General features: G+C 39.5%; 1 protein-coding gene across 2 annotated transcripts in view; it reads right to left on the bottom strand.

Moving 5' to 3' along the window:
- Positions 1-2,499: 2,499 nt before the first annotated feature.
- LOC142032240 (cytosolic phospholipase A2 epsilon-like) overlaps positions 2,500-24,574 on the bottom strand; it is a 34,432-nt gene continuing 12,357 nt past the window's right edge. For both annotated transcript variants that reach the window (XM_075030657.1, XM_075030658.1), the window contains 16 exons: positions 24,069-24,109; positions 17,430-17,472; positions 16,764-16,827; positions 15,490-15,632; positions 15,247-15,336; positions 14,489-14,526; positions 12,692-12,827; positions 10,589-10,725; positions 9,133-9,355; positions 8,094-8,208; positions 7,166-7,303; positions 6,782-6,889; positions 5,775-5,966; positions 5,132-5,301; positions 3,942-4,128; positions 2,500-3,076 (listed from right to left, as the gene is read on the bottom strand). In XM_075030657.1, coding sequence (XP_074886758.1) covers positions 2,868-3,076; positions 3,942-4,128; positions 5,132-5,301; positions 5,775-5,966; positions 6,782-6,889; positions 7,166-7,303; positions 8,094-8,208; positions 9,133-9,355; positions 10,589-10,725; positions 12,692-12,827; positions 14,489-14,526; positions 15,247-15,336; positions 15,490-15,632; positions 16,764-16,827; positions 17,430-17,472; positions 24,069-24,109 — 2,034 coding nt within the window. In that variant the 3' untranslated portion in view covers positions 2,500-2,867. The remainder of the gene's footprint in view (positions 3,077-3,941; positions 4,129-5,131; positions 5,302-5,774; positions 5,967-6,781; positions 6,890-7,165; positions 7,304-8,093; positions 8,209-9,132; positions 9,356-10,588; positions 10,726-12,691; positions 12,828-14,488; positions 14,527-15,246; positions 15,337-15,489; positions 15,633-16,763; positions 16,828-17,429; positions 17,473-24,068; positions 24,110-24,574) is intronic.

The raw sequence follows: 24,574 nt of genomic DNA, 5'->3' as shown, positions 1-24,574 counted from the left end.
TGGCCAAGGACATCCGAACAAACTGATGTGCATACAAAAGACTTTTTGTAGCTCTTTATTGCCTATAGGGAGTAGGTGGGTCTTTCCTTAAAGACACATCTGAAAGAGTTTTTTTAATCCCCACCTCACTTTCCATTTTGCTCGACCCAGGCGGTAAGCTGTCTTTCAGCCAAGCAGATATTGCAGTGACAAATATTGCGTGAAACAATTCCCAACTCACCTGTTGAAACTGTAAGAGAGTTTCCCTTGTAAAGGCAAAGCTTTAAAAGGTCACTCACTTTCTCAGAAATTTTGTTACTTTGTACATCTGAATTAAGGTGCTTGAGTGAATGTTCTCCAAGAGAATACATTTGGGAGGGTGAAATTAATGTTGAGATTAATGTTAATTATTCTTTATGTTCTCATGTATTCTTTATGTCCTCACATTTATAAGGCTTCACTGTCCAGGGCACTGCACACCATGTGAGGTGGCCCCTGTCTCAGTGAGGGTGTACCTGAAGTGAGTACACAAGAAGTAAAAAAAAATGAGAGTTTTTTTTAAAAAACCTCACCCTTGCTATTATGAAATTTAACAGAGAAATCAAATGCAAAATAATCTCATTTCACTTTGCAATGAATTGAGAACTGATTGATAAAGGTAACTCACAGACATGATATAATTTGAATTTCCTAAAACATTTGGCATTTTAAGACACTCTAACTTAAGAACTAGATGCAACAAATGTCACATGAACTTTAAACACATGAAGGATGGATAACTAACAGATCACAAAAAGCAGTAGTCCAAGGAAGGTAACCCCAAAGGAAAATACTCCTAGAGAGATTGCAAACAGTTATAAGCCTATTGCATGTTTTTATCAATGATCTGGAAATTAAAAAAAAAAAAAATCACTATTGGTGCCCTGTTTCAAAAAGAGGATATTGAAACATTGGGGAAGCTGAAAGAAGGAGCTGCAGAATGATCTTGAGAGTAGGAGGAACTCCCTCAGAGAGGGAAAGGCAGGTTTTGCATCAGCCAGCAGGACACAATGCAGAGATACCCCAAGGCTGACTTGGGATGCAGCACACCTATGTCAGTACAGTAATTAGTCATGGAGATGAAGATGGACTAATTAACCCTGATGAAAAGCAGGGTTAATCAGGCTCAGGCTGTGTCATGCACCTATCTGGCTTTTTTCCATGCTGTTGTTAAGTAAGTTTCCCCTGTAAAACAGACTGAAACCTCTTCCATCCTGCTCTGTTTCATTTCCAGCAAAAAGATCTTAGAAACCATGGGAGTAAAACCAAAGATATCTCTGGAAAAGACCCAGAGGGATCCCATGAGCTGATATTCTAGTGTTCTGGAGTTAAACCACAGTTACAGCTGCCACACATGTGGAGGGCTAATAATCTAGGTTTAAACGTGCAACACTGTACCTGAAAACAGAGTTACACCGTACCCTTTCAGGAGTTTCAGGTGCACAAACACAATGAACGTGCTCATAGGTGAAAAACATGGCCCGTTCCTCCTCTTCCACCACCCAAAATTGCTCTAAGATGCACCACCAGCTGTTTTTTCCATAGGAGTGAATCTTTTTTCTCCTATCCATTTCCTAGAACTTTGCTCCATACAAGCAAATTCGCCACTTCTGAGCGTAATCAAGACTCTCCTGATCTCAACACCGATTCTACCCTGGTGACTCAGTCTGAAGTTCATTGCAACAGTAGGAGCCTTTTATTATCAAAAGGAAGATAATCCCAAGCATTTTCTGAGCTGCTGTGACCAGTCTCTTCGTCTATCACAGCTCCACAGTGCATTTTGTGCTATTGTGCTATTGTGAAAGACTGAGCTTGTGATCTGCCTGTTGCAGAGCTGCGAGAAGAGAGCCTTTGGCAGCTACCTTCCCCCAGAAGACCTCTAGGATTTTTGATGAGGAGGAACCACCCTCTCAGGACAATCCCTGCAAAAGACCATTTGCAGGAAAGTGTCGAACAGTTGCAAAAAACATGTCTGGAAGGGATCTCAAAAGGCTCTCTTGCACTGCCCTATCCTATGCAAATAGCTAGCAGCCACTTCCCATCTTATGAAACACTGGGAGAAATTGCAAGGCCATCTTTCAGGAACGGTCAAGGCAGGTGAAGATGGGTGAGACAGGACAGTCAGCAGCAACTCCAAGAGAAAATGAAAGGAAAGTTGGGCAACATGACTACTACTTAGGATGAATATAGGTGGTTCTGTGAATTAGCAGCTCAGAGGACTCGTTTGACCACCTGAAAAAAAGATGACCTGATTCAGGAGTATTTTCTATTGATGGTGAAAACTGTATAGATTTTTACAACACTGATAGTAACTTAAGAAACTTATTTTCAAAGATTAGTGAAGAAAGCCAGTTAAATAAAAACCTCATAGTGGACAGAAAATCAAATCAGAGATGACAACCTTTAATAATCAAGCTAAGCAAGACCAATAAAATGGATTAGCTATTTACCAGAGAAATTCCAGTTCAAGGGATTGCTGTTCTGCCAGACAGAAAAAAACCATACAAATACTGCTTTGAATCACATTTTAATGTGCTACATATTTCATTATTATCTTACACAACACCATATTAATTTATACGGAATATATATGTATCAATTGGTAAAGTAACAAGGTAACAAAACTAAAAACAAATTTGCTGCTTTGAAGTTTGTTTGGGATTAAATCTCTGATAAATTCCAATCTGTTCATCTGAACAGTCACATAAATGGGATGGAGTCCAGCATGTCCTCAGGATGATGCGATTTCTACTGCAAGTATCACTGGCAAGTATCAAACATCTTGATCTCACCACATAATAGACAACCCAAGAAATATCACGTGGAAGGTTGAAGCTAGTGAGCGGTGGCTAATAATTCCGTTGCTTCCTCCGTGCTACTGCCAAGCGCAAGGCCTGAATAATCAACTTCTCGTTATTCAGGACATTGTAATCAGTCAGTTTCACCAGTTTGTCAAAATTCTCTTCACTGAAACACACCTCCCTTGTCGTAAATGGGGAGAGGATGCTGGAGACATCAACTTTGCCTTCAGCCATCTCTTCAGGACTCCTTTCCACACCTGAGGGACAAACCGCAAGGAGATGGACCAATAAGGTTTTACTGCAGTATGTGACTCATATCGGTCATTTAAATAATTACATGTAGAAAAGGGAGATTTGGAGGGAAAGATATGATTTGCCAGAGGGACGTAAAAGTAGTCTAGCAGCATTGTATACTTCAGCCTCTGGATCAAGCCTCTGTCCAAAAAATTATGTAAACCCAAACAGCTGGAAGTGAGAACAACATTGATTATCAGCAGCAGCGCTTGGAGACCACTCCTTGGACAACATGAAGTCTTTGTTACCCAAACTAGAAAAGTGCAAACAAAAGGAAAACAAGCTACTCTTGTACTGGATGAAATAACAACCCTCTCACTGAAAGTTTAGGAGAAATGATGGCACTCAGAGGACATAGTTCATATTAAAAACAAAGATCTCTGTCCGCTTAGTCCTCAGTCTGGGAGATTACTTTTAAATATGTGAACAAAACCCAGATGAATGGGCTACCACCAAAATCTCCAGAAGGTTTTCCCTCCATCTTTGTTTGCAAGCAGCAGCACACAGCAAGTCCACATCTGTAGAATAAAACATATTGTGATGAGGACCTACCACCTATGCTGTACGTATTTGGGGAGTTTTACCTTCATACTATCTCTAGTAAGTCCTATAGATGAAATGCCTATTTTGATCTCAAATGTATTAGGAAAGCTTCTAGAGTTCTCATAGTTCAGACATACTGACACAGACCAGTTATTTTTGTCAGTGATGAGACTGATAATGCCAGCATTGGAAAGAAAGTCAGAGATGACAGTGAGACATTAGATATGGAGAGGACACACTAGGCAAGTGACTTTTTATTAAAATTGCTAGCCACGGATGACTCACCAGGAGCTTTATATTTCTTGAAGGTGTCATTTACTAGGGGGAAAAAAAGCACTGTTGGAGCTTGTGGACTGTCAGCATCTTCAAACACATAGCATTCCTTCAAGTTTTCCCTGTCTTCCTCACTTATCTCAATTTTGGGAAATGGAATTCCTTGCCCCGAGAAGTACTTTGCAATCTGATCCAGAGGCTGGATGAATGAATAAAATAAATAAAATTAATACAAAGAATCAAAATTCAAAAAAGATCCAGAGACCTGGATTTTTTAAACTCCAGCAGCTAACATGAATATTCTAAGGCTTGAATCTTCCTGCGAGAAGATGTTAAGTTTCAGATGGAAACAGCCATAACCACACCAGACATTGCAGCTTATTTTATTTTCTGCACTGCTTTAGGCAAAACAATAAAACAGTCACTTTCTTTGAGCTAGAAAATGGAGCCAAAAGCCGCAGGACTGATTTTTTAATTCCAATGAAACAGGTTCAGAAGGAGAAGGCAAAGAAACTGCAAGAATGGAGGAGGACCACATCAGTCCAGATTATTCTGTGTCATTGCCTTGACTTCTTCATTAGTTATCGCTTTCCCAATCTTTCTGTCCTCTGTGTATTGCTTGATAATGACTCCCTATTAAGAAATACATTTATCAACATACCTTATGACCTCATGAAAAAAAACTTTAACAGCTATATTTACTACATGCCGATGTCTACTTTTATATTATTCTCACTATACATGCAACACTAATTATATTTTCGTTATTAATCAAGTCCAGCATCAGCCAGTACATTTCCCTAAGAGTGATATGAGATAAAAAGGCCCAGAAACACATAGGGTTTACCATTTAATCTGTTAAAATATTGCCAGGACTTTCCATTGCCTCTGTAACTTGCTCAGTTCAAAGAAAAACAAAACCAGCATTAGAGCTCCAGAATGCTCCTCAGTCAGCTCCTCAAAAACTCTTCGATCCACTGCAGTGAAGACCTTGATGATTTTAAAATGCCTCCTTCCATCACTGTCTTCTAATATCCTTTTAGTTACTGAGAAATAAACCACCCAATAATCTAAATAATAAATCAGATAATAATAATCTAATTCCCTTTCCAGTACTGGAAAGTTAGTTGGTTTAACTGACAAGTGCTAGAGACCAAAAGACCATGAAGGAAAAAGATCTCAGATACCATGGCTTTCCTTACCAGTGTCTGGGACCCTCCACTGTAATTCAAATGCAAGATGACATCCACCTCCCTCTTCGATCTCAAAAGTGGTGGGTAGCTGGTATTGATGAAAAAACCAGTATCAACCAGGGAGAGCTCATCATTTGCTGTTTCCATCAGTTTATTTGGAAGGGAGTCTATCACTGTGTCTGAAACACAAACATTTCTCATTCCAACAAATAAAAACGAGATTGACTGCTCCTCTGCACAGAGTTAAAGAGGGAAGAATGGAGAATTCTCCATGCCTTCCTTTGACTCACTAGGAGCACTGATTTACAGGAGTAAGTGACACACTACAGCTTTTTCCTTCCTTCCCTGACAACTCAAGCAGCTTTGGCCCTAAGGAGAAGATCCCTTCTGCCTCCTCAGGCTGAGCTCACCTTGTCCACTGGAACACAATCCCCAGACAATCAAATTTAGTTTCACCCCTCACCTCCCCCCTCGACCCCCCCCAAAAATGAAATGCTGTTCAAATCTGGCTTCCATGTCTTCCATTTGTGGAAGGGAGAAGTGGAATTTCAGAAGTCAGTCTTGTTTCTTCCTCCTTGTTGGACATCCTAAATGAATTCCCAAACCTAAACCTCCTCAAAATGTTACTGAAAAACATGCAGTGTTACTATGCCTTTCCAGGTAGAAAATTCTTCACTCTCCAGGTACTTGCTATGCATCTGGAAGCCTCTGATAAAATTGGGATACTGTGCAATGGTTGGGCGTCCTGTTAAGACATCTCGCAGAGCACAGGAGAGGGCACTTGAGGGAGTGAATAGACATGTGTCTACCTCATATGGATTCATGGACAGAAAGGGTTCTTCCTCTGCAAGAAGGAAAGAAGTTCTGAGTTTAGGACAGTTTTCTGAAATGATCAATATTTTTAAAAAATTGAGTAACTAATAACCACAGTTGTCACCATCCCCCAGCCCAAAGGTAAATCAAACATAGTTATAAGCCCTTAAAGTCTATGCTACCAAATAAAACTCAGCATTGGACAGTGAATGAAGTAACAGCTATCTGCAGTTATCCAGCTGCCAGGCAGTAAGCACCACCTCCCATTCTAGACTTCCTCGAATGATGCCCAATTCTATTGCAGCGTGTGGTGGAGGGAAGAGCCGGGTCCCAAAACATACAGGAGGGCAACACCAGCCTTTGAACAGGACACCTTCAGAATGCATGTGAACATCACCCTGCTGCAAACATTAGCTAAGTTAGGAGGCCAGTCACTCCAGGTTCCCTGTGCAATTAACAGCAAGAGCGAGCTTTCTCCACAGGCAGTTTAGTGGAGAAGACAGCCCTCTGCAAGAGCTGTTGTCTCTATTGACGGTATTAGTGGCCAAGGAGGACCATATCCTAACTTAACAACCTTAAGATGTGTTCTAAATACAATATGATTTTTACGTCTGCTGGAGACTGGTTTTGTGCCTTTAGAAAAAGGCACAGCTTTGCCAAAGCTTTGCCAAAGAAGCACGGTTTAGTTCTTCTAAATCAAGCAGAAAAATTTCTTAGCTGACATCTCTGCTTTGCTTTCCCTACCTCTTTCTGTCTGACTTCGGCAGCATCTCTTTAGGCATTAGACCCCTGCACAGAATATAAACAATATATACTCATGGTAAAAAAAACACAAAAACATCTCACCAATATCTTTTACTCTGTCTCTGGTCCATCTACTCCAAAAGTCCTCTGAATCAGTAGCCAAATTCCAGACATACATCACATCTATGGAAAATATACTACTCCACATGCCTGTAAAGTGAAAGAGAGAATAGAAACTGATTGATGGAGTAGTCTTGGAAGAATTTTAATTGATACATACCTTCAGTCCTTCCCCTTGGATACTTCCTTTCTGTCTGGATGGATATCTTCGTGGGCTTACTTCCCAAGTATGTCCTTGCTAATGCAAACTCACACCTGCTCAACCTGTTTGCTGGTGTCTTCCCAGTGCTGTACACTACAGACCACATACTCACTCGTGCCAGCTGCCTCTCAAGTAGGCCACCTTTCCCTCTAGGCAATAGTCACCTTGCATATAGCAGATCCGAGTCTCTGAGAACCTCTTCACCATCCTTCCCATAAAGAATTCACTTCCAAAATGTTCTGCGCGAATAGATGCTCCGTATTTCAGGAGACTGACTTCATAAGGAGTGAACTCCAGCCACTCTACGGCAACAGCAGGCAGATAATGAAAAGGCAATATGTTAACTATTGCTAAACAGAAGACTACTAGAGAGCAGGAAAAAAATCATAAGACAGACACTGGCTAGTTCGTAATATGCCATTCACCAGCTATAGCTGTATCTATATTGCCTGCAGTACTAATGCCATAAGGTCCTTTCACATCAAGGGAGGGCGGTCCCAGGCTGTGATACAGCAATCTCCAGCAGAAAAGCCCTGGTCTGAATAAAACCATAAGCATTCCCTGCAGTTAATCTTACCCAAAAGGATGCATTGCTCATGTATAACTTGTTCCCTGTAGGGCACCAGTGACAGAAAGCTTAGCATTCACTTGGTGTTATGTACTCAGCTGCTCACATTAAACAAATACTGTGCAAATTAATAGTAGAGGAAGCAGTGATTTTCCTGCCACTGGACCCAAAATTTCAAAGTTTTCCCTTTAATTGTTCAAAATAAGACCATGTGGAACTATCATAAGAATTAGTTTCATTACAAGGTTTTTGTGACCAGGATAAATTTTGAGTTAGGCATCTTCGGTGGTATAACTATATTCTCGCTCCTGGCAATGTAGAGAACTCAAATTCTAAAGACTAAACATGTTTGGATTTTTTATTTTTAAGTGTTAGTCACTATTATCTGAAATTTTAAAAGGGGCTTTTTTTTCCAATTAGAATGGAAGAACTATTGTATTATTAAAGCTGATTACATGCATTTAGTTTTAGTTCAGATTACTTAAACTATAAAGGTGTTAAGAAATCTAAATCATAACCATTACCTCTGAACGCCTGAGCACTATAGTTGGACTTGAGGTTGATGGCCACATAGATGGGCAATGGGTTCTGACCGTTATCCACTGCCTGCCGTTGGTCTGAGAGTCTATGCTCGTCTTTCTGGTTTTGATTAAAAATGGTTAATGGAATGAGGTGAAAACCAACTTGCACTTGAAATAATATAATGTGAATTATCAGCTTTCTCCAGGTTCTCCTTCCCATTCTCAGCTCACTGGGTTGTTCAGAAATATCTGCCATGGGATATTCCAAACGTGGCAAGTATCCCATAAGAATCACCTACACCCTATGTGGGTTCTGAGATTTGAGATATGCAGAGAGGTTAACGGTAGATTCAGCACGGAAAAAAAAAACATTCCTGGGAAGAAATATGTGGCTAAGTGAAAGGTAAGATACTTTCCTTGGCTGGATCTCAGCGAACAGAGTTGATCATATTTTAAGATACTTTGCAAGTATATTCATATGCAAGAACATATTCTATTGCACATGACAGTTTAAAACTTCCTTGTATAAACATAAACCAGAAGAAAACTACTTAAGTTATACTCTTTTTAAAGTACCAAAATTTCTATCACTCTTTCTTAAAAGTTAATAACATATTTAGAGAATGGTCTTTCCTGCTATTTGCACCATCTCTGTATGCATTATATACCTAAGTCACTTTATAAATGCATCTTCATTTATGCTGGTGAAGTAAATTATTTCAAATTTTTAAGTGCCTCTTCTTGTCAGAATATCAAATGTCCAAAGTCATTAGTTCACATTTCAAATAGTTCTTTCTCAGGATTTTACTTTCTTTAAGAAGAAAGAACACCTTTGACTGCAATGCCATGACTCCTTCAGTTCAAGGTCAACCTCACTTTAAAGAAAGAGTAGTGTTTTAATAATGGATCTGAATATACAGAATTTAATCAACCACTAAACTAATTATTTGCATTAGTAGTACTGAATGGCATCCCAGGATTTATTTTCTTCTCCTTTATAGCTATGGAAGTTCATCAGGTTTCTGGAAAAAAGGAGTAATACCTTATCATGTAGCATGGATTCAATGACAAGCCCCCAAAGGTCTATGAAGGAAGTGTTACGTCCTTCTTTAATTCTCTCCATCAAGTCATTATAATAGTACTTCAGACAATCCAAAGAAAAACAGCAGATCTTGGATTTGGTTACTTGCTTGCGAGCTTCCTTGATTGCATCCTCCAGATATTTTTGTGACCAATTAGCATCTTCATACAAGTTTGCCATTGTCCTGAAGAAACATTAGAAGAAAATAATGAAAGAGGAGTAATGCCGCGGTTTGGCTTCAGAGAACTTTTGTGCAACCTGTTTGCCTGTTTCTTAATTTTTATGGGGCTCACAACTAAAAATTAAACACACCTAAAATACTCTCATTTCAAGATCAAACAAAACCTCCAAGCTTTCCTGGGTTTGATGATAAAAGTTTGTGAGTGCTCAAAAACAATCTGAGAAATTCAAGGGAGAAAAAAAAAAACAAAACAAAACACCCAAAGCTATTAAATACAAAGATGCCACCAGTCCTCAGAAACTCAGTTTCTTGGAAGGTGGGGAGTATTCTATGGAGCAGTCACTATTAGTTTGCTCTCATCCTACATTTGTTCCCAAGTATCTGCTAACGCCTCCTGCCAGCAAGAGAACTGGGCAGTTCTTGGGTCTTGGGCATGTCCTGGTACAGCCATTCTTAACTGTCTCCTTAAAATCATAACACAGGCAGGTACACTCAGATCTCCACATACATACAGAAAAGTTCAAATTTTGTCAAATACTTAGACAAACCTGCCATTAATGTTTGAGCTTATATAATGGACTGACACACAATTCAGTGCAAAAAACCTCTCCACTTCCAACCAACTGTAGAGGAGTGGAGCTACCTAGAACCCACTTGATTAAATACTTGAGTTATTTTAAATATGACATCATCTGTTGTATGCCCACTGGGAGAAGACAGCACTTTATAATGAGCAACCATAGCTGCAGTCTCTCCAAGCTCAGTAACTTGGTGTCATTTGTTGGACTGTATGCGACAATATTAATTCCACCAGCCCCAAATACATCTTTTACCAGAGGGAGATGCACTTTAAATCCAAAATGGAAGTGAGAATAACCAGCAAATGGCAGGCATAAATTCTTCTTCCCATCTTTCTTCAATTTCCAGTTTAAAGACAAATTCGTTGCATTCAGTCTAAGGTATAATTGATAAAATATGAAAAGGGAATAGAGCATTTACATGAAAACATCAGGCATAGACTGTGTCCGTGTGGTGACAAAAGCAGCTGATGAATGTGACAACTGATCTCTTACTCAGTATGTTTTGTTTCTTTGCTCTAGGTGGACACAGGAGATTGTGGGGAAAATGGAAATACCTTTGCTTTACTAAGTGCCATATAAGCTGATAGTGCTGTACAAATAGTCAACAGGATTGAGCAGAGAGTACAAACATAAACCCTGTCTGGGTCATTCTCACCATGTGGTACCCGATAAACCACCGATGTAGGAAATGCAGTCTAACAGATTGAGTTTCTGGAGAGCGAGCAGGCTGCCATACATCGCTGTCAGTGACCTCGTCCCTCCCCCAGTTGTTGTGATGGCCACCACCGGCACCTGTTCGACACAGCAAGGCAGAAGGAGAGAAAGCCATGCACGGATTAGAGGCAAGCACTCCTCCTTACTGCAGAAATCAGATAACAGGTTACAGGCACCGACACAAGCAGTGACATTACTTTGCACAAAAAGGATGTGATTGTTGCAAAAGGCTGCTATTGCCACCACCTGACTGATGGGAGAAGGAAGGCTTATGTCCTACCCACTCAGATTGGGGGGGGGGGGGGTTGGAAGGCTGTTTACTTAATATATAATTGGAATCAACCTCATCACCCTGGAATTCTTCTCAAAGTGTATTATTAGAAGCCGTCATAGAAAATACAGGATTTACCATGCCGGAGCAGATTAAGGATCTGTGATTCTGCCTCTAACAATGACCGGTGTCTCAGAAGAATGCACAGCACCCTGTAATCAGCCAGACCGAACAATAGCCAAAGCCTTCTGGCCTCAGGCCACTAATTACTATATGTCCTGAAGCACAATCATCGATAGGGCTTCCCCCCCTCCAAGGTCCAAGTGTAATTCAAGAGACGGACTATTCTTCTCTTAATCTTTTCCTGATCTAGTACACCCTTTGCTTCCGTTAGCATCTTGGGTTGTGTGGATGCTTACATGCCCTATGGAAAATGTCTATTTATACCTTTCAAGTACTAGCTTCTAATTTCATCAAGCGATTTGCTGTTCTAAAGTCAATGAAGACAGTTTGAAGAAAATATTTCTCCCATCCTATGAAATAAAAAAACCCCTCACACCTCCCCCTGAAAAAAACACGCAAAAACCCAGAAGAGGTGTTCTTCCTACCCTAAACTCAATAAGAACTTAAAATCTAGGAAACTTTATAAAATAATAATGAGGAAAAATCTGATCATCTAACTAAAATTAGAATAATTTCAAAAAGTTATATTTTGGTTTTTACATTTTCTAACCTTTTTCATTATAAATTAAAATTCTAATGATTTTTTTTTTCAGTTCAAATGTAAGTGAGTTAACAAGGTAGAGGTGATTTTTTGCACAATTTTGAAGTTAAATACATGAATAACAGAGCCAGAGCAATTACACCTTTTCAAAAAACAGCTTTGGTCTTACCATTTTGGTCATACCACCTGAACCATTTTTCCCTGTGTCAGGAAACTCTTAGACAGCTATGTAAAAATGTTCTTTCCAACTTTCTTGAAAATTTTATTTCCTGTATTATTCTCTGCTCTGAAATCCAAAATACGATTTTTTTTAAATCTGTAACCTGTCCACAGCACTATTTCCTTCAATTGTAAACTAAAGAGGATTCTTGTTGTTGGTATGTTTGTACTTTTCTGATTTTCAACAACTCAGTTAGGCATAAGCAGTTACAAAACTTATGACTGAATTGTGGAGGCAGGAGCAGCCAGCTACAGTGATAAAGCTACACTTCAGTCAGCTATTTGATCTGTACAACTCAACGATGCTGTAAGATTCACTCTTCCAGCTTGATGGTTTTATTCTAGTAGTCAGTTTTCCCAACAATACACCTTTTCTGCTGCAGAAACCACCCAAAGTATTTTTATTCAGATATCTGTGTGAAAATTTTGCTTTCTGCCCTCAAAATCCTTTACAAATGCTACGACCACCACCTTGCTTCTGTTACCAAGCTAAGGCACACTATTTCCCAGGCAGCATCCCCCAGCTGTTCCATGTCTGCCCACTATAAATTTTCCTCCTCAGACCCATGAGCAGTATCAAGAATAAACAGGAATGGGTTGAATTGAGGAGCTGTTGAGAAGTTTTGGGGGCTGTAAGGGCGTTATCCTGCTTTCCCCGCTCTGCTGCATGAACTAGCTACTGCTTCTCTTGCTCATCTCTTGCCCTAGGTGGCCAGGCCTGCCCCAGAATAGCAGGATTAAACAAACTGGTTTTTCATTTGTGGTTTCAGTTTGTGAGCCAGGCCCCGATCCCTGGAGAGGAGTTGCTACCAGGGTCTGCAATGGCTTGCCTCATGCTCTTTCAGATCCTCCTCCAAATGAAGAATCTTTTTCAGAGCAGCTGCAACATATTTCTTCCTTTTCTGCAGGAAGTCCTGCTCTTCCGTGCACAGGCTAAACCCCAAGCGCACATCCAGGTCTCCTGAGCTGGAATAGACAATGGGACAAATCAATGCACATGTCATTTATAGCTGATTTCAAGACCTATAGGGCAGGTAGTCAGTAAACTCCACAAATCATCTGTAAAACAGGCTATTTCCAAGTCTGAATACTGGTCAAGGAACAGAAGAAAAAGGAGCATTTCTATTGCCAGCAGTGAATAATAGTGATGATGAAGAGGAGTTTCCAAGGTACTTTAGATTTCTTGTGAACACGGGCACAAAGACAAGACACACAAGTAAGGGAAAGATCACCAAAAGGGGTAATTTCAGGAGTAATTTTTTCTGTACCCATTCCTTTTTATCACCATGACATCCTGGAAAACTCAAGTGATGCCACCATCACCTGTTCTCAGGTTTTGACAGCTCACTAACAGTATTCAAAGCGAAGGTCCTAATGAGCTGTGTGATGGAGTTTGAACTGCAGAGCAAGCATCATCCCCTACTCAGCCTCTGTCCTGTGAAATCCAGCCTTTCACCTGTGAGCTGAACAGTTTTCTAGATAAGCATTTGCAAGCTTCATCCTGCAAATACATAAGAATATCCATCATTTTTTCCACTTGGGGAGCCATATTGTATTTTCTCCCTTGAGAAAAGTGAAGCACAAGCCAAAAAATTTGCAGAAAAAAAGGTACAAAACCAATCAAATGGCAGCTAATATTTTGTGCCTACAACACCACAAATACACTTCTTACTGAGATGAGCACTCAATATTGACCAAATCTTCTGGGCCACATCGCACTCTGGTGGCTGTAAACTCTATCCTGAACATTACTTTCACAAATATTTGACAAACACGAATGTTTCAAGGGTTAATGTTAGTAACCTCTCTTCTCCAGCAAATTTGGTATACCACAGTGTGATTTTTAAAACAGAATAATGTCAACTGATTGACCTTATGGAAACAAACAGCTTTTTTAGTGCTAGATTAAAATTTCTCTTGCTCTCTCTGTAAATCTGTATCTGTTAGATTTACATTTCAATACATTTTGCTATGGGCTGAGATTGAGTAGGTAGCTCTTCTTCCCATGCTCTGAATTTCATTTACACAAAGTGCTCCCATGCTCTGAAAATCCACCTTGCTTCCCTTCTGTATATCACCCAATATTAAGGATGCTGTGAACCATAAGAAGTTTTCAGCTGTACCATAAAACCTCACTGTCTTCAATTTTAGCTATCACTGGGGCAATTCTGTCCCTGAGAGTGGGATGACAGAGGTGCAGCTGGTCAGGTTTCAGCTCCCATTCTGCTCAGTGAAGCAGAAGGGGAAGAAGCCAGGCTGCCCTATGTTTTGGTGACTTTGCAAAGTTAAAGAGCGAGAGAGTTTATTTCAGTCATCATGCAGATCTGACTACTGGCATAAATGGGCAGCAAAATTAATATTCAAGTACTGCAGTTTTACTCATGTCTAAGAATAGTAATCATAAAATAGGCTAAGTTACCCTGAAGAAACCTACCAAGGCTCATAAACTCATATGGAACTGCATGATCTTGTAACTGCAGCAGACTTGCACTTACCTCAGGCACCACGTGAGTACAGGACAAAGCACTCACGTGGCATGTGTTCATCTCTCCACCTATCATAGAAAAAAACCTAGATAACTAGTTTACAGTAATCCTGGATGATAGGACAAAAAGAGGCTATCTTACCATTTTCTCGCTGTCAAGCACAAGTGAAAGGAATTATCCTAGAAATCCAGAAAATGAAGCTAATTACCACCAAATTTTAAAACATTTCTTTCCTTCAAGCTCAGGCAATGCTCATTCAGTAAGAGAGGAGGTTCTCAAATAATAATTCCTGTAGCTAAGGACGTTATTTTGGTACAATTAACCAAAGTCTCACTCCCTGCTCTAGAATCAAATTCTCTCTTATCTAACAAGCCCATCTGTTTGGGGCAGTTAGTGTGCCACGAGCTTGCACGTTACACCAGCTCACATTGTGCACACTTAGAAGGAGCAACAACAATTAGACAAGTAACCTTATTTTAGAAAAAAAGAAAAAAAATTACATACAAAACACTCTCAATATCAATATTTAGACATGTTAAGATCTGAATTAAGCTTGTGTTCTGGATGTTTTTTTTTTAACTCCTAACCATTCTGCAATTACCCCAATACCCAAAAAGAAATTTTTGAATGTATGTGCATATGACAGTCATTTTTGTTCCTTGAAACCACTTAATTTTAATTTTGGGATGCAGGTTTGCAATGATTTTGATATTATTATAATTATTGTTAACACCAGCTTCCTTAAAAGTGAATATGACAGTCTTAATTTTTTTAATGTTTTCAATAAATAGCTGTACAATTTTACACAGTGATTTTGTTCACTTGGTAACTTTATTTCTAGCAGGTCAGCATTAAACACATTCTGAAAATATTTATTTCAAAAGGTTCACAGCACTCACCTCTTCTACTATTATTTCCTTCTGCAAAGGGAGTGAATTCAAAGGGAAAGAAAGGACCCCAGATCCCTCCGTTTCATTTTTCTCTGCCAGCTGAAACAATGTAAAAAGTGGTAGGGATGTGCACATGAAAGGTTTGTCATCTCCAGAACTTCTACTAAGAGGGCTAGTTCAGTTCACTGGTTATATTAATTTCTTCTTCTAATTTCATTAAGGTTAATGATAACATCCAGAAGGGGAACATACCTCTTCTGGTAATGTGATATCCAGTCTTGTCTGGTCATTTATGACGCAGTGAAATATGATGACCCTAAGGCTAGGGTCAGAGTCCAGCAAAACCTTCTGGCTTCCTTCATGGGATCCTTTCACTGTAAATGTAAGCTCCTGGTCTAAACACAGAGGCAGAAAACAAAGAGAATTTTAACTACTCCAAGCAAACACACATAACTAATAAAATCCACTTCCACTCTTTTTGTCCGATTTTCCTTACGCCACGATGATTAAGTAGACTTTGGGTGGCTAAAACAGATTGAAAACTGATATAAAACATCTCAGTGGATTTGTATAAATCATTAATATAGAGAAATCACATATTTTTTAAAATACTGTAGTGTGCTATTTGGTATGTGATTTCCATAAATAAATAAACCAAGATTTAGATTTAAAGAAGTATCGGTTTAAAGGCATTTTGGATTATTCATATTGAATAAGAGAGTCATTTATTTGATGTCAGTCTGTTCTGGTTCATTGTATATGTTTTATTGTATGTTGGGTCTGCTACAATAGTCAAATGATTCAACCCCAAAAATCAAGCAGACTACTTGACGTGTGCCCTTGTGTCACTAAAACTGAAACAACCTGTCAACCCAAAGGCTGTGTTCCTTGTACAGAAAAGCCTTTAAGTTTACAGAGAGATTGTATGCTGTTCTCTGGCAAGATCAGGGCCAAGATACATATAATTTTAGGTCACTAACCTCTCCTCCCCACATTACATTTCAGTCTGAAACTTCTTACAATGTAACTCAGCCATTGCTACAATTTTCTTCATAAAGGTCAATTTTCCATTCATGAATTATCTCAAAACAGCCACAATTTTTTTTACAATTTCCCCCATAAGTAGCTTTACACAAGCTACTGTTTATTTGAATGAACTTAAAGACTAGTGAAGAGTCCTGTTACATTTTACAGGCAAAGTCCTGATTTGGTAGTGGTTTGTGTTTTGTGCAGACCCCTTTGATAAAATTTTACATTTAAACTTAAGAGCTTAAGTTTATTATTTTTGCTCAAGCAACCAAAAAAAAAAAAACCCTCTTTCAGAACCAATTTAAGATTTGCCTTGGAACTAAATACTTGACTAACTTGAATTTTGACAATCTTTCTGCAAGGTAGGGCATGGCGAAACCAGGTATTATGAAACACAGCTAGAGTAACATGCACAACAGATTATTAATTTTTCAACATCTGTTATAATGACTGTATCACAACACAAAAACAATAGGTTAATGAAGCAATAACCTCACTTGTGGATTGCTGCTTCAGCTTCCCCATATCCACTCTAACCTCCAAACAGGAAACCTCACGTGCCTGTAGCAAGAGACGATAAATGACGATTGAGAAAACTGTAAATGTCATTGCCATTGATTCATACTGTTCTCAGCCAAACCCTCTAGTTGATCAATGAGCAACATAATTATTATCTATTACTATGTCTTCAGATAACATGAGGACAATAGTGAGTGGTATTTCTTCTAAGTTTGAAAGTAAAGAGAAGCAATTTATGAACTGCTTGAACTTGGAGAGACAATTAAGTAAAGACGATAAGACCTATTCAAAATAATAGCTGTATTGAGATATGGGACTCTTCTTACGAGTATTTCATCACTTTCTTCATTAACCCTTGATAGTTCTGAGTATAATGTGGCAATAATGGGTAGGAAATCCAGGTTTATAGAAGAAAGGTGGCACATTCATGCTGACAGCAGCCTCACAGCATGGCTTTGCAGAGGTGGCACTGCACTGGAGTGATGGGAAAACAATGATCCTTAGTGACAACAGCAGACCCTTTTTCTCAGTAGGACAGTGTGGATGATAGCACTGGCTTTGGGACACAGCTCAAAGTTTCCAGTGTTAAAAATATGAACTCTTGTTATGCAGACACAGGAAAGATTGTAAGAAATATACATTACCACTAGAACTCCATTAGTAATAATGCCATCAGGATAGTCCAGACTGAAAAATAAAATGGAAAATACAATGTCATGAGTGGGACAACTCAGATAAATATTTAAGTGTACTCAGATAATATTTAAGTATACTCAGATAAATATGAGTTAACACATTACTTCTTTTTCCCCAATTAAATTTGACATTTCTGACTTTAACATTCTCACTCAAAAATACCTCAAAGCTTTTATCAAGCATGGTCCTAGACAACAAGATGAGTTACACCTTTTTCCATCCACCCATGACAGTATATGAAGCTGGGCTTTTACTCCTGTGGTTTTTCATACTTGCTTTAGTATGAATTCTGATATGTGAGATACTGAGTTTGAGGAGAGCTGGAGGCTGTTATGTCCATCTTGATTGTTTTGATCATTACACAGTTAGACCCAAGGTTTTGTACTTGAAAAACTAATACACTTGTCTAGATTTCCACAATTTTCCAAAAATTACCGTAACAGCAGAAGAAATTGTACTTACCTCTCTAAAGTGATTTACAAAATGCACATGAGATTTCAATATATCACTATATGTGTAGATGTGTTTCCACTTACCCATCTCAGGGCAGAAGTGGGTAGATATACTTCAGATGTCAATTTTTATACTCTTAAATATTTTTCCCTCAGAAAAATCAGGCCATGTCTCATTGTGGATATCTTATAATTTACCATTTTATTAAATTGCAGATGTAAATTCATACAGTATCTCAGTAACACAGATTAGTCCAAAGGGAACACACATACGTACATAAAATTAGAAGGATTGACTCCTCAACCTGCTGCAGACAGTATGAGCTGTTTATTCAGATTTTACAAGCTATGGTTTATACACTCTGTAGTCTTACATAGTTACATAGTTGAGATACATGTTTCATCTCAGCTGAAACCAGGCGATATGCTTCATTTAAAATCAGATTAATTACATTGTTGTTATCCATTTTAAGACAAGGTTTATCACACCTATTAGATTTCAGTATAAACACACATGAAAATAGCTTTGTAAAATTTCCCATGACAAAAAATTCTCCCAGAATTTCAAAGCTCATCAACAGTTTAAAGTTTCATTTCCAACTCAGTATTTTCCTTAAAGAGAAAAATATGAATTGGCTAAATATAGTGCAAAATAGTAAAAAAAAAAAAAAACAACACCAACCAAACACCACCAACCAAAAAACCTGCAGTTATACACTAGAGGGAAAAAAAAAATTTACTTAAGGATTTTGTAGGATCTTTTTTTGAAAGTGTATTTTAAAAGAGTTCAAGGAACATTGGTCAGGAATGGGCAAAAAATACTCAGTGTTTCTGACTGCATGCAGGGGAATGGGTTTAAGTACCACTCAAGTTTTGCTGCAGACACAAACTTTTGTGTTTGCACTTAATTGCTATTTTGTAGTCAAATAGTTGTAACATTACATGACATATGGTGTCACCATCCTCAAATACTTCGTTACAAAAATTAAGGAAAGCAGAGAAACAGCATGGTGGATATTAAAAGATCTCAGCCTGCATAGCCTGGTGAAATGAAGGTGGAAAGACAGGAGAAGATGTCTCTCTGTGGAAGTAAATATCCAGTAGAGTGTAGTATTATTTGAGGTATTGGTATCAGCAAAGTATTAAGTTAGGCTAATAGTTAGGAGGTCCAAGGCATGACCTTCAAGCAGGGTGGAAGAACCCGCACTGTTGGACAGGACGGCTTGGAAGGCTCCTAGGAAGAATCAGGACAACACAGGCATCAAGCACTGACAACTGAGATGTCCCTCTTGGGGTGTCACCTCTGTGGTCACTGCTGTAAGGAAGCCCAGCTGCTGTCACTTGTTGGTTACTCTCCACACTGCACTTCCAACTTTTATATCCCAAATTTCAAGGCTTCTGCTGGTCACAGCACGACAGATGTTTTTAATTTTTTAATTTTTTTCTAACTTGGTGATCTTTACACTTGTTTTAGGAAAAGCAAAGACATTCACCTTTCTCTGAAGCTTTGGAGATCAGCTGTGGCTAGAAACACAGCTGAGCTGGGTGCAGAAGAGCTCTTACTGTTCAGGTTGGCAGGGAACTTTGAATATTTTACCTATCTTTGGAGCACTGAATAACGTCTACTTCTCAGGACCAGTTGGTCATTTCCCTAACAACCAGCCTGCTATTAGACAGCCCTCATTACACATACTAACACTCCTGTCCTCCATCACAGTTTGTGATTTGTGGCCTTTTTTAATGCAGAGCTCAGTTTTACTATGAGAATTGGGAGCATATTATGACCTGTGGCAGGGGAAGCCAGGAACAGAGACCCTGGGCATCCTTCTCCACTAAATGTCTATTGAAGGGGTACCTAAGACTGCAGTGGACACCGTGAGCTTGGGGATCACTTCCCAACACCTGGTACGCATCAAACTGCTCTAAATGCGAACTGTAATATGAGAATCTGTGTGACTGTAACTTCCCATACAGCATTGCCCATATCATTGTAAGTCAGGCATGATATAAAAAGGAGAAGGTGGCAGACTACTGTGCTCCTTTTCACCAGAGAATCTGGATTTTTTGATGCCTATCTACAAAATTTTAAACCTTTCGTGTCAGATCCAGCTTTCCCTTCTTTTAGTAGCTTCCACATAGTGCAGGCTACTTTTCTGATCTTTCTGACAACCCAAGAGAAGCATGGGGGATGGTACTATTTCAATAAAGAAAACTGTATTCACTTCAAAGATTCTTTGGTTGTCATCTTTCTCAACTTAAAACTTTTGCTCTCAGTGCTCCTTGGGGCCCTGTGACTTCCTGCCATGAACACAAATACAAACACTAGACCTGGCCCCCAATGGATGGAGACTCAGCCTACTCTGAGAGTTTCCTCAGCAGTGCCCAAACCAAATGGCTAGCAAGATCTGCTGGTCCCCACACATATGGGGGAAATTTCTCAAAATAACACAGCAGAACTACAGAAAGAAAAAAAAGGCTTTTATTTTCTAAAAATCATGCTTTTGCCATATTTCAGTAATTAATATTTAACTTTTATACAACTTTTTGTACACCTATTTACATTTATTTGTGTTAAGTGGGCTTTGTTTTAAACATTGTCTTTCACATTTGAAAAAAAAAGAAAAGAGAAGGGGAGCTGAGATGAAAGGTTGTGTAAGAGTGGTCCTTCATTCTTCTAAGAGTTGTTTGAGATGCACCTCCTCAACCTGGGACATCTGAAAGATAGGAAGAGGCCAAAAAAGATCAGCAGACCCAGCAAATACCCTGGGGCCCTCAGACCTCTCCTTGGAAACACAAAGTACCTTTTAGTTCATCAGAAGTCTCCTTGTGGCCCCTCAGTATCAGGTGTGGGCTTCAGTAGAAGTCGGAGGGGAGGGGGATGTTGAGCGAGCGAAGCCACCTAGTCCAGCGGGACCCCGTCCCTGTAGCAACTCGTACAGGCTCATGCTCATGCTGGACCCTACCCATGGAAACATAGGGGAGAAAGCACACGTCACCGCTGATAATCACCAGAAAATAACACAAAAAGCACTAAAGTGCACAAATCAGCAACCTGTTTACAACGACCTTACCTTGTCTGTCGCTGCTGCTCAAGGGCAGCAGCTCTCATGCCAGCTGGGCTCGTGTTATGGGCCCGTAAAATATTGGGCGGACGTTTGCAATCCCTTGGCTCAGTTGCTGGTGAAAAGGCACTTGGAGGAAGGAGCATGCCTTCCTCTTTGTGTCGTTAGGATCAAACGTCTGGCTCTCAGTGTCTGCCACGGGTAGTGGCAGCAGAGAGGTGAGCATTTGCAGGTACTGCAGGAGTGGCGTAAGAGTGAAGCAAAACTAGAGAGGGTATTAATCTTGCAGTTGTGGAAATCAAGCTACCAAAATGAAGGTTTTCTTCCATTTTAAATAAAAGATAACAGGAATGAATGCAGGAACAAATTTCATCCAGCCCACCAGCGCATGGGAGAATTTCTACAATGTTCTTTGGTAAAAGTAACACAAAACACAATTTTTGCAGTGAGGTCAATAGGCAAACAAAAATAGGAGTGACAAAGCCACTATCATAGGTGCAACCCAGGCAATTTTCTTGGCCTGGGGTTACCCTTCATGTGTGATATTTTTCATCTGAAATGCTGGAAAGAAAGAACAAGCTAATATAGTAAATTTTGCAATTGGTAAAGTCTGGAATGAAGATGGGGAAGGAATGAAAAAGTACTTCAGATTAATAGTGTCAGACAAAATGTGCTGGTGGGAATAATTATTAATTTCAGAGGTAAACTGCCATATGTACCTCAAAAAAGTATGTTCTCATTGTTCCCATAACAATACCAGATTTGTAGAAACTGTCCCGCATGCTTAGCTGTACTTCTTAGCACTATGGTTGGCTCTCCCCCTCTGAAAATTATCTCTAATCTCTGTCAACACTTCTCCCATCCAGCAATGCCAAAAACCCTTGCCAAAACCTGCTGAGCTTGTTCCACACAGGAGAGATCAGTTTGGTCCATAGCTTTCTGGTGACCCATCTTAGCTACTTCAGTTCAGTCTTTCAGACCTTTTCATGGCTCTTTAGTTTATCACAGGTAATGTGATCTATTGTCTCCAATTTTAGTGCACAAACCCTTTCATTAATTACTCCTGACATCATACTTTTCTACGTTTAGGGCAAAAAAAATCCTCTCAATATCCTACCAAGGTCACGGTATTTAATCAATTCAGATGTGCTTACACCTTTATTCCAGGCTCAACTGATGGGCAGAACAGTAACCACCGTGCATATGCAAGAAATGCAAATGAGGGATAGTAGGGGAAATGTTTATCCACCTTCCGACAAGAAGCTCATTTTCCCAGAGAAGCATCTTCCCTTTTCTCAGTCCTGTTGGGACCTCATAGGGACTCTCCCTGACTTACAATGCAGCAATTTCTTCCCTTTGCATGTGGAGTTCTTCAGGCTACAACTATTACATTGGTCACCCAGCTACCACACTATGAATGAAAAAAAGTGGATCAGATGTGTTCTTGCTGTAGCAACTGAGCCATGACTGTGATTCTTTTTAAAACCTCTTCCTTGGGACTGCCAAGGGTCCTTTTAATTTGTACAGTCCCAACCATCATCTTCCAACCACTAGAATTCCTACTCAGACAGCACCTGCAGAAACTGCTAAATTTCTGACTTTATCTATTGAACATGTCTCCAGGAAAAGGCAATTGGTACAAGAGAAGAGTTTGACACAGAGCTGATGCGCACATGCTCCGAGACAAATTCCAGCCTCTGTCTCCACATGCAAACCCACTCGTGCACAACATCCAAGTCAGACAACCTATCTGGACCTCCTTCATCAAAAGATAGGATTATCAAGAGTATGATTCTATGTGCCAACTCCATAAGCCATCCTCTAACTTGCAAAGGAAGAAAGACCCTAGACAGAACATTTGGGACGTCTACTGGAGCTCCCTTCCCCATTGCCATTACTGATGTCATGACACTCCTAAGCTGTGATAAGCACCATTTGTCTTGCTGTTGCTGGGCCTTCTGGCAGTTTTGGTGCACAGTAAACAACAAACAATCCACCCTGGTGAGTCTCCATGAGTTGTCATAGGAGATTCTGGGGCTGCTTTATCTCTGATGACTTTTTTGCTTGTGAACACTGAGACATCTTTCCTTCTCCACTCATAACACTGAGCTACTGCCCTTTCTCCAGCAAGTCCCAATTTCCCCTTCTGCCAGGAATAAACATGTTATTGAAAGCCTCCACCAACATATTATCCTGCTAGGCCTCCTGAAGTGACCTGAATGCCTTGAGAAGGTCCCAGCGACACCATCCCTTCTCTAAGGTTGTTTTAACAACACTTTCAGTCCAATAACATGGATCAAATTGGTAACAGAAATCCTTTCAAGTAACTGCCTTAGAGTCATAAAGCATATGGAGACAGACTAGAATACCCATGATCCTGCATCACACTCCCTCTCCAGTTAGAGCAACAGACTCCCAGATTTCTCCATGGCATGAATTGACTTAAGAAAACATGTCCCCTAAACAGTCAAATTCCACCAACAGCTTTCAAGCCTACCAAGTGAAGCTAGTGTTGCTCCTCCAGTTTTCCTGGTTCCTTAGTCCTCAGCCTCCCACAGTGATCTTTGCTCCTTACTTTATGAAGAATATTTAGTTCCTCTCCCCTCTGGAGCTGATACTCAAGCCTACCACAGCTCCTCACGTGTAGCCAGATGAGCTGAACAGACCAACTTACAAGGGAGCATTTTATAATGCTGTGGATTTGAAAAGCCAGATTCCCCACGAAGGGGGGACACAAGACATTTAGGCTTGGCACTCCTTCTTCTAAGGGTCAAAACTTCCTGAATATCGTAATTGTTCTCATACTTCCTTGTGTATTGATTCAATGACAAAAAGAGAACAGAAGGAAGTTGGTGCCCCAGAGGCAGCAAACAGGGCAAAAATTACATTTTTGGATATTTAAAATCTAAACATATGTATTCTGAAATTCCGATTTACTAGACTTGAATGAAAACATCTAGATACTACTTTCAGAGACAATAGGTTTAAGAAGCACTGTCACATATGAACCAGCTTTCCAGACTATTTTTATATTGAATACAACAGTTTATTTAGAATTTAGGACTCTACTCACGTGTTCTGCAATGTGAACTCCACCTCCAGCTCCTCACGTGACTGAAGAGAGGGGAAAAAAAAAATAAAGGTATATTACTTATTTTTCTTCATAGCTTTCATCATACAAGTTACATATAATTTGTAAAATATATATTTAGAATAGCACTTAGGAAAATTCCCAGAACATAAGAATAATTTGAACACCCCTCTGCCCTGTGGTGCCAACTGAAGGTACTGAATTTTAAGATACTGAAAAAGCAGTTGCTAAAACTAGTTTTTTTGAAATCTAAATGCAATATAAGCATGCAGATGTAGGAACTGCTGCTATTCTGCTAAAACAGCCATTTTTCAGATTTTAATTCCCAACACAAAAAGAATCAGCTGCTTTAATAATATCACAGTTTAAAGTGGCTGAAAATTCTGATCTTTTACCGAAAGCTAACAAACATGCCAGAAAAATTCAGAATTAAGGCACCAGGTAGTTAGTTCTACCTAGTTCCATCATAGATTTTTAGCACAGAGATT

This window comes from Buteo buteo, chromosome 6, assembly GCF_964188355.1.
Source record: "Buteo buteo chromosome 6, bButBut1.hap1.1, whole genome shotgun sequence".
NCBI lineage: Eukaryota > Metazoa > Chordata > Aves > Accipitriformes > Accipitridae > Buteo > Buteo buteo.
Note: the sequence above shows the minus strand (reverse complement) of the source record. Positions and strands in the feature narration are given on the sequence as shown.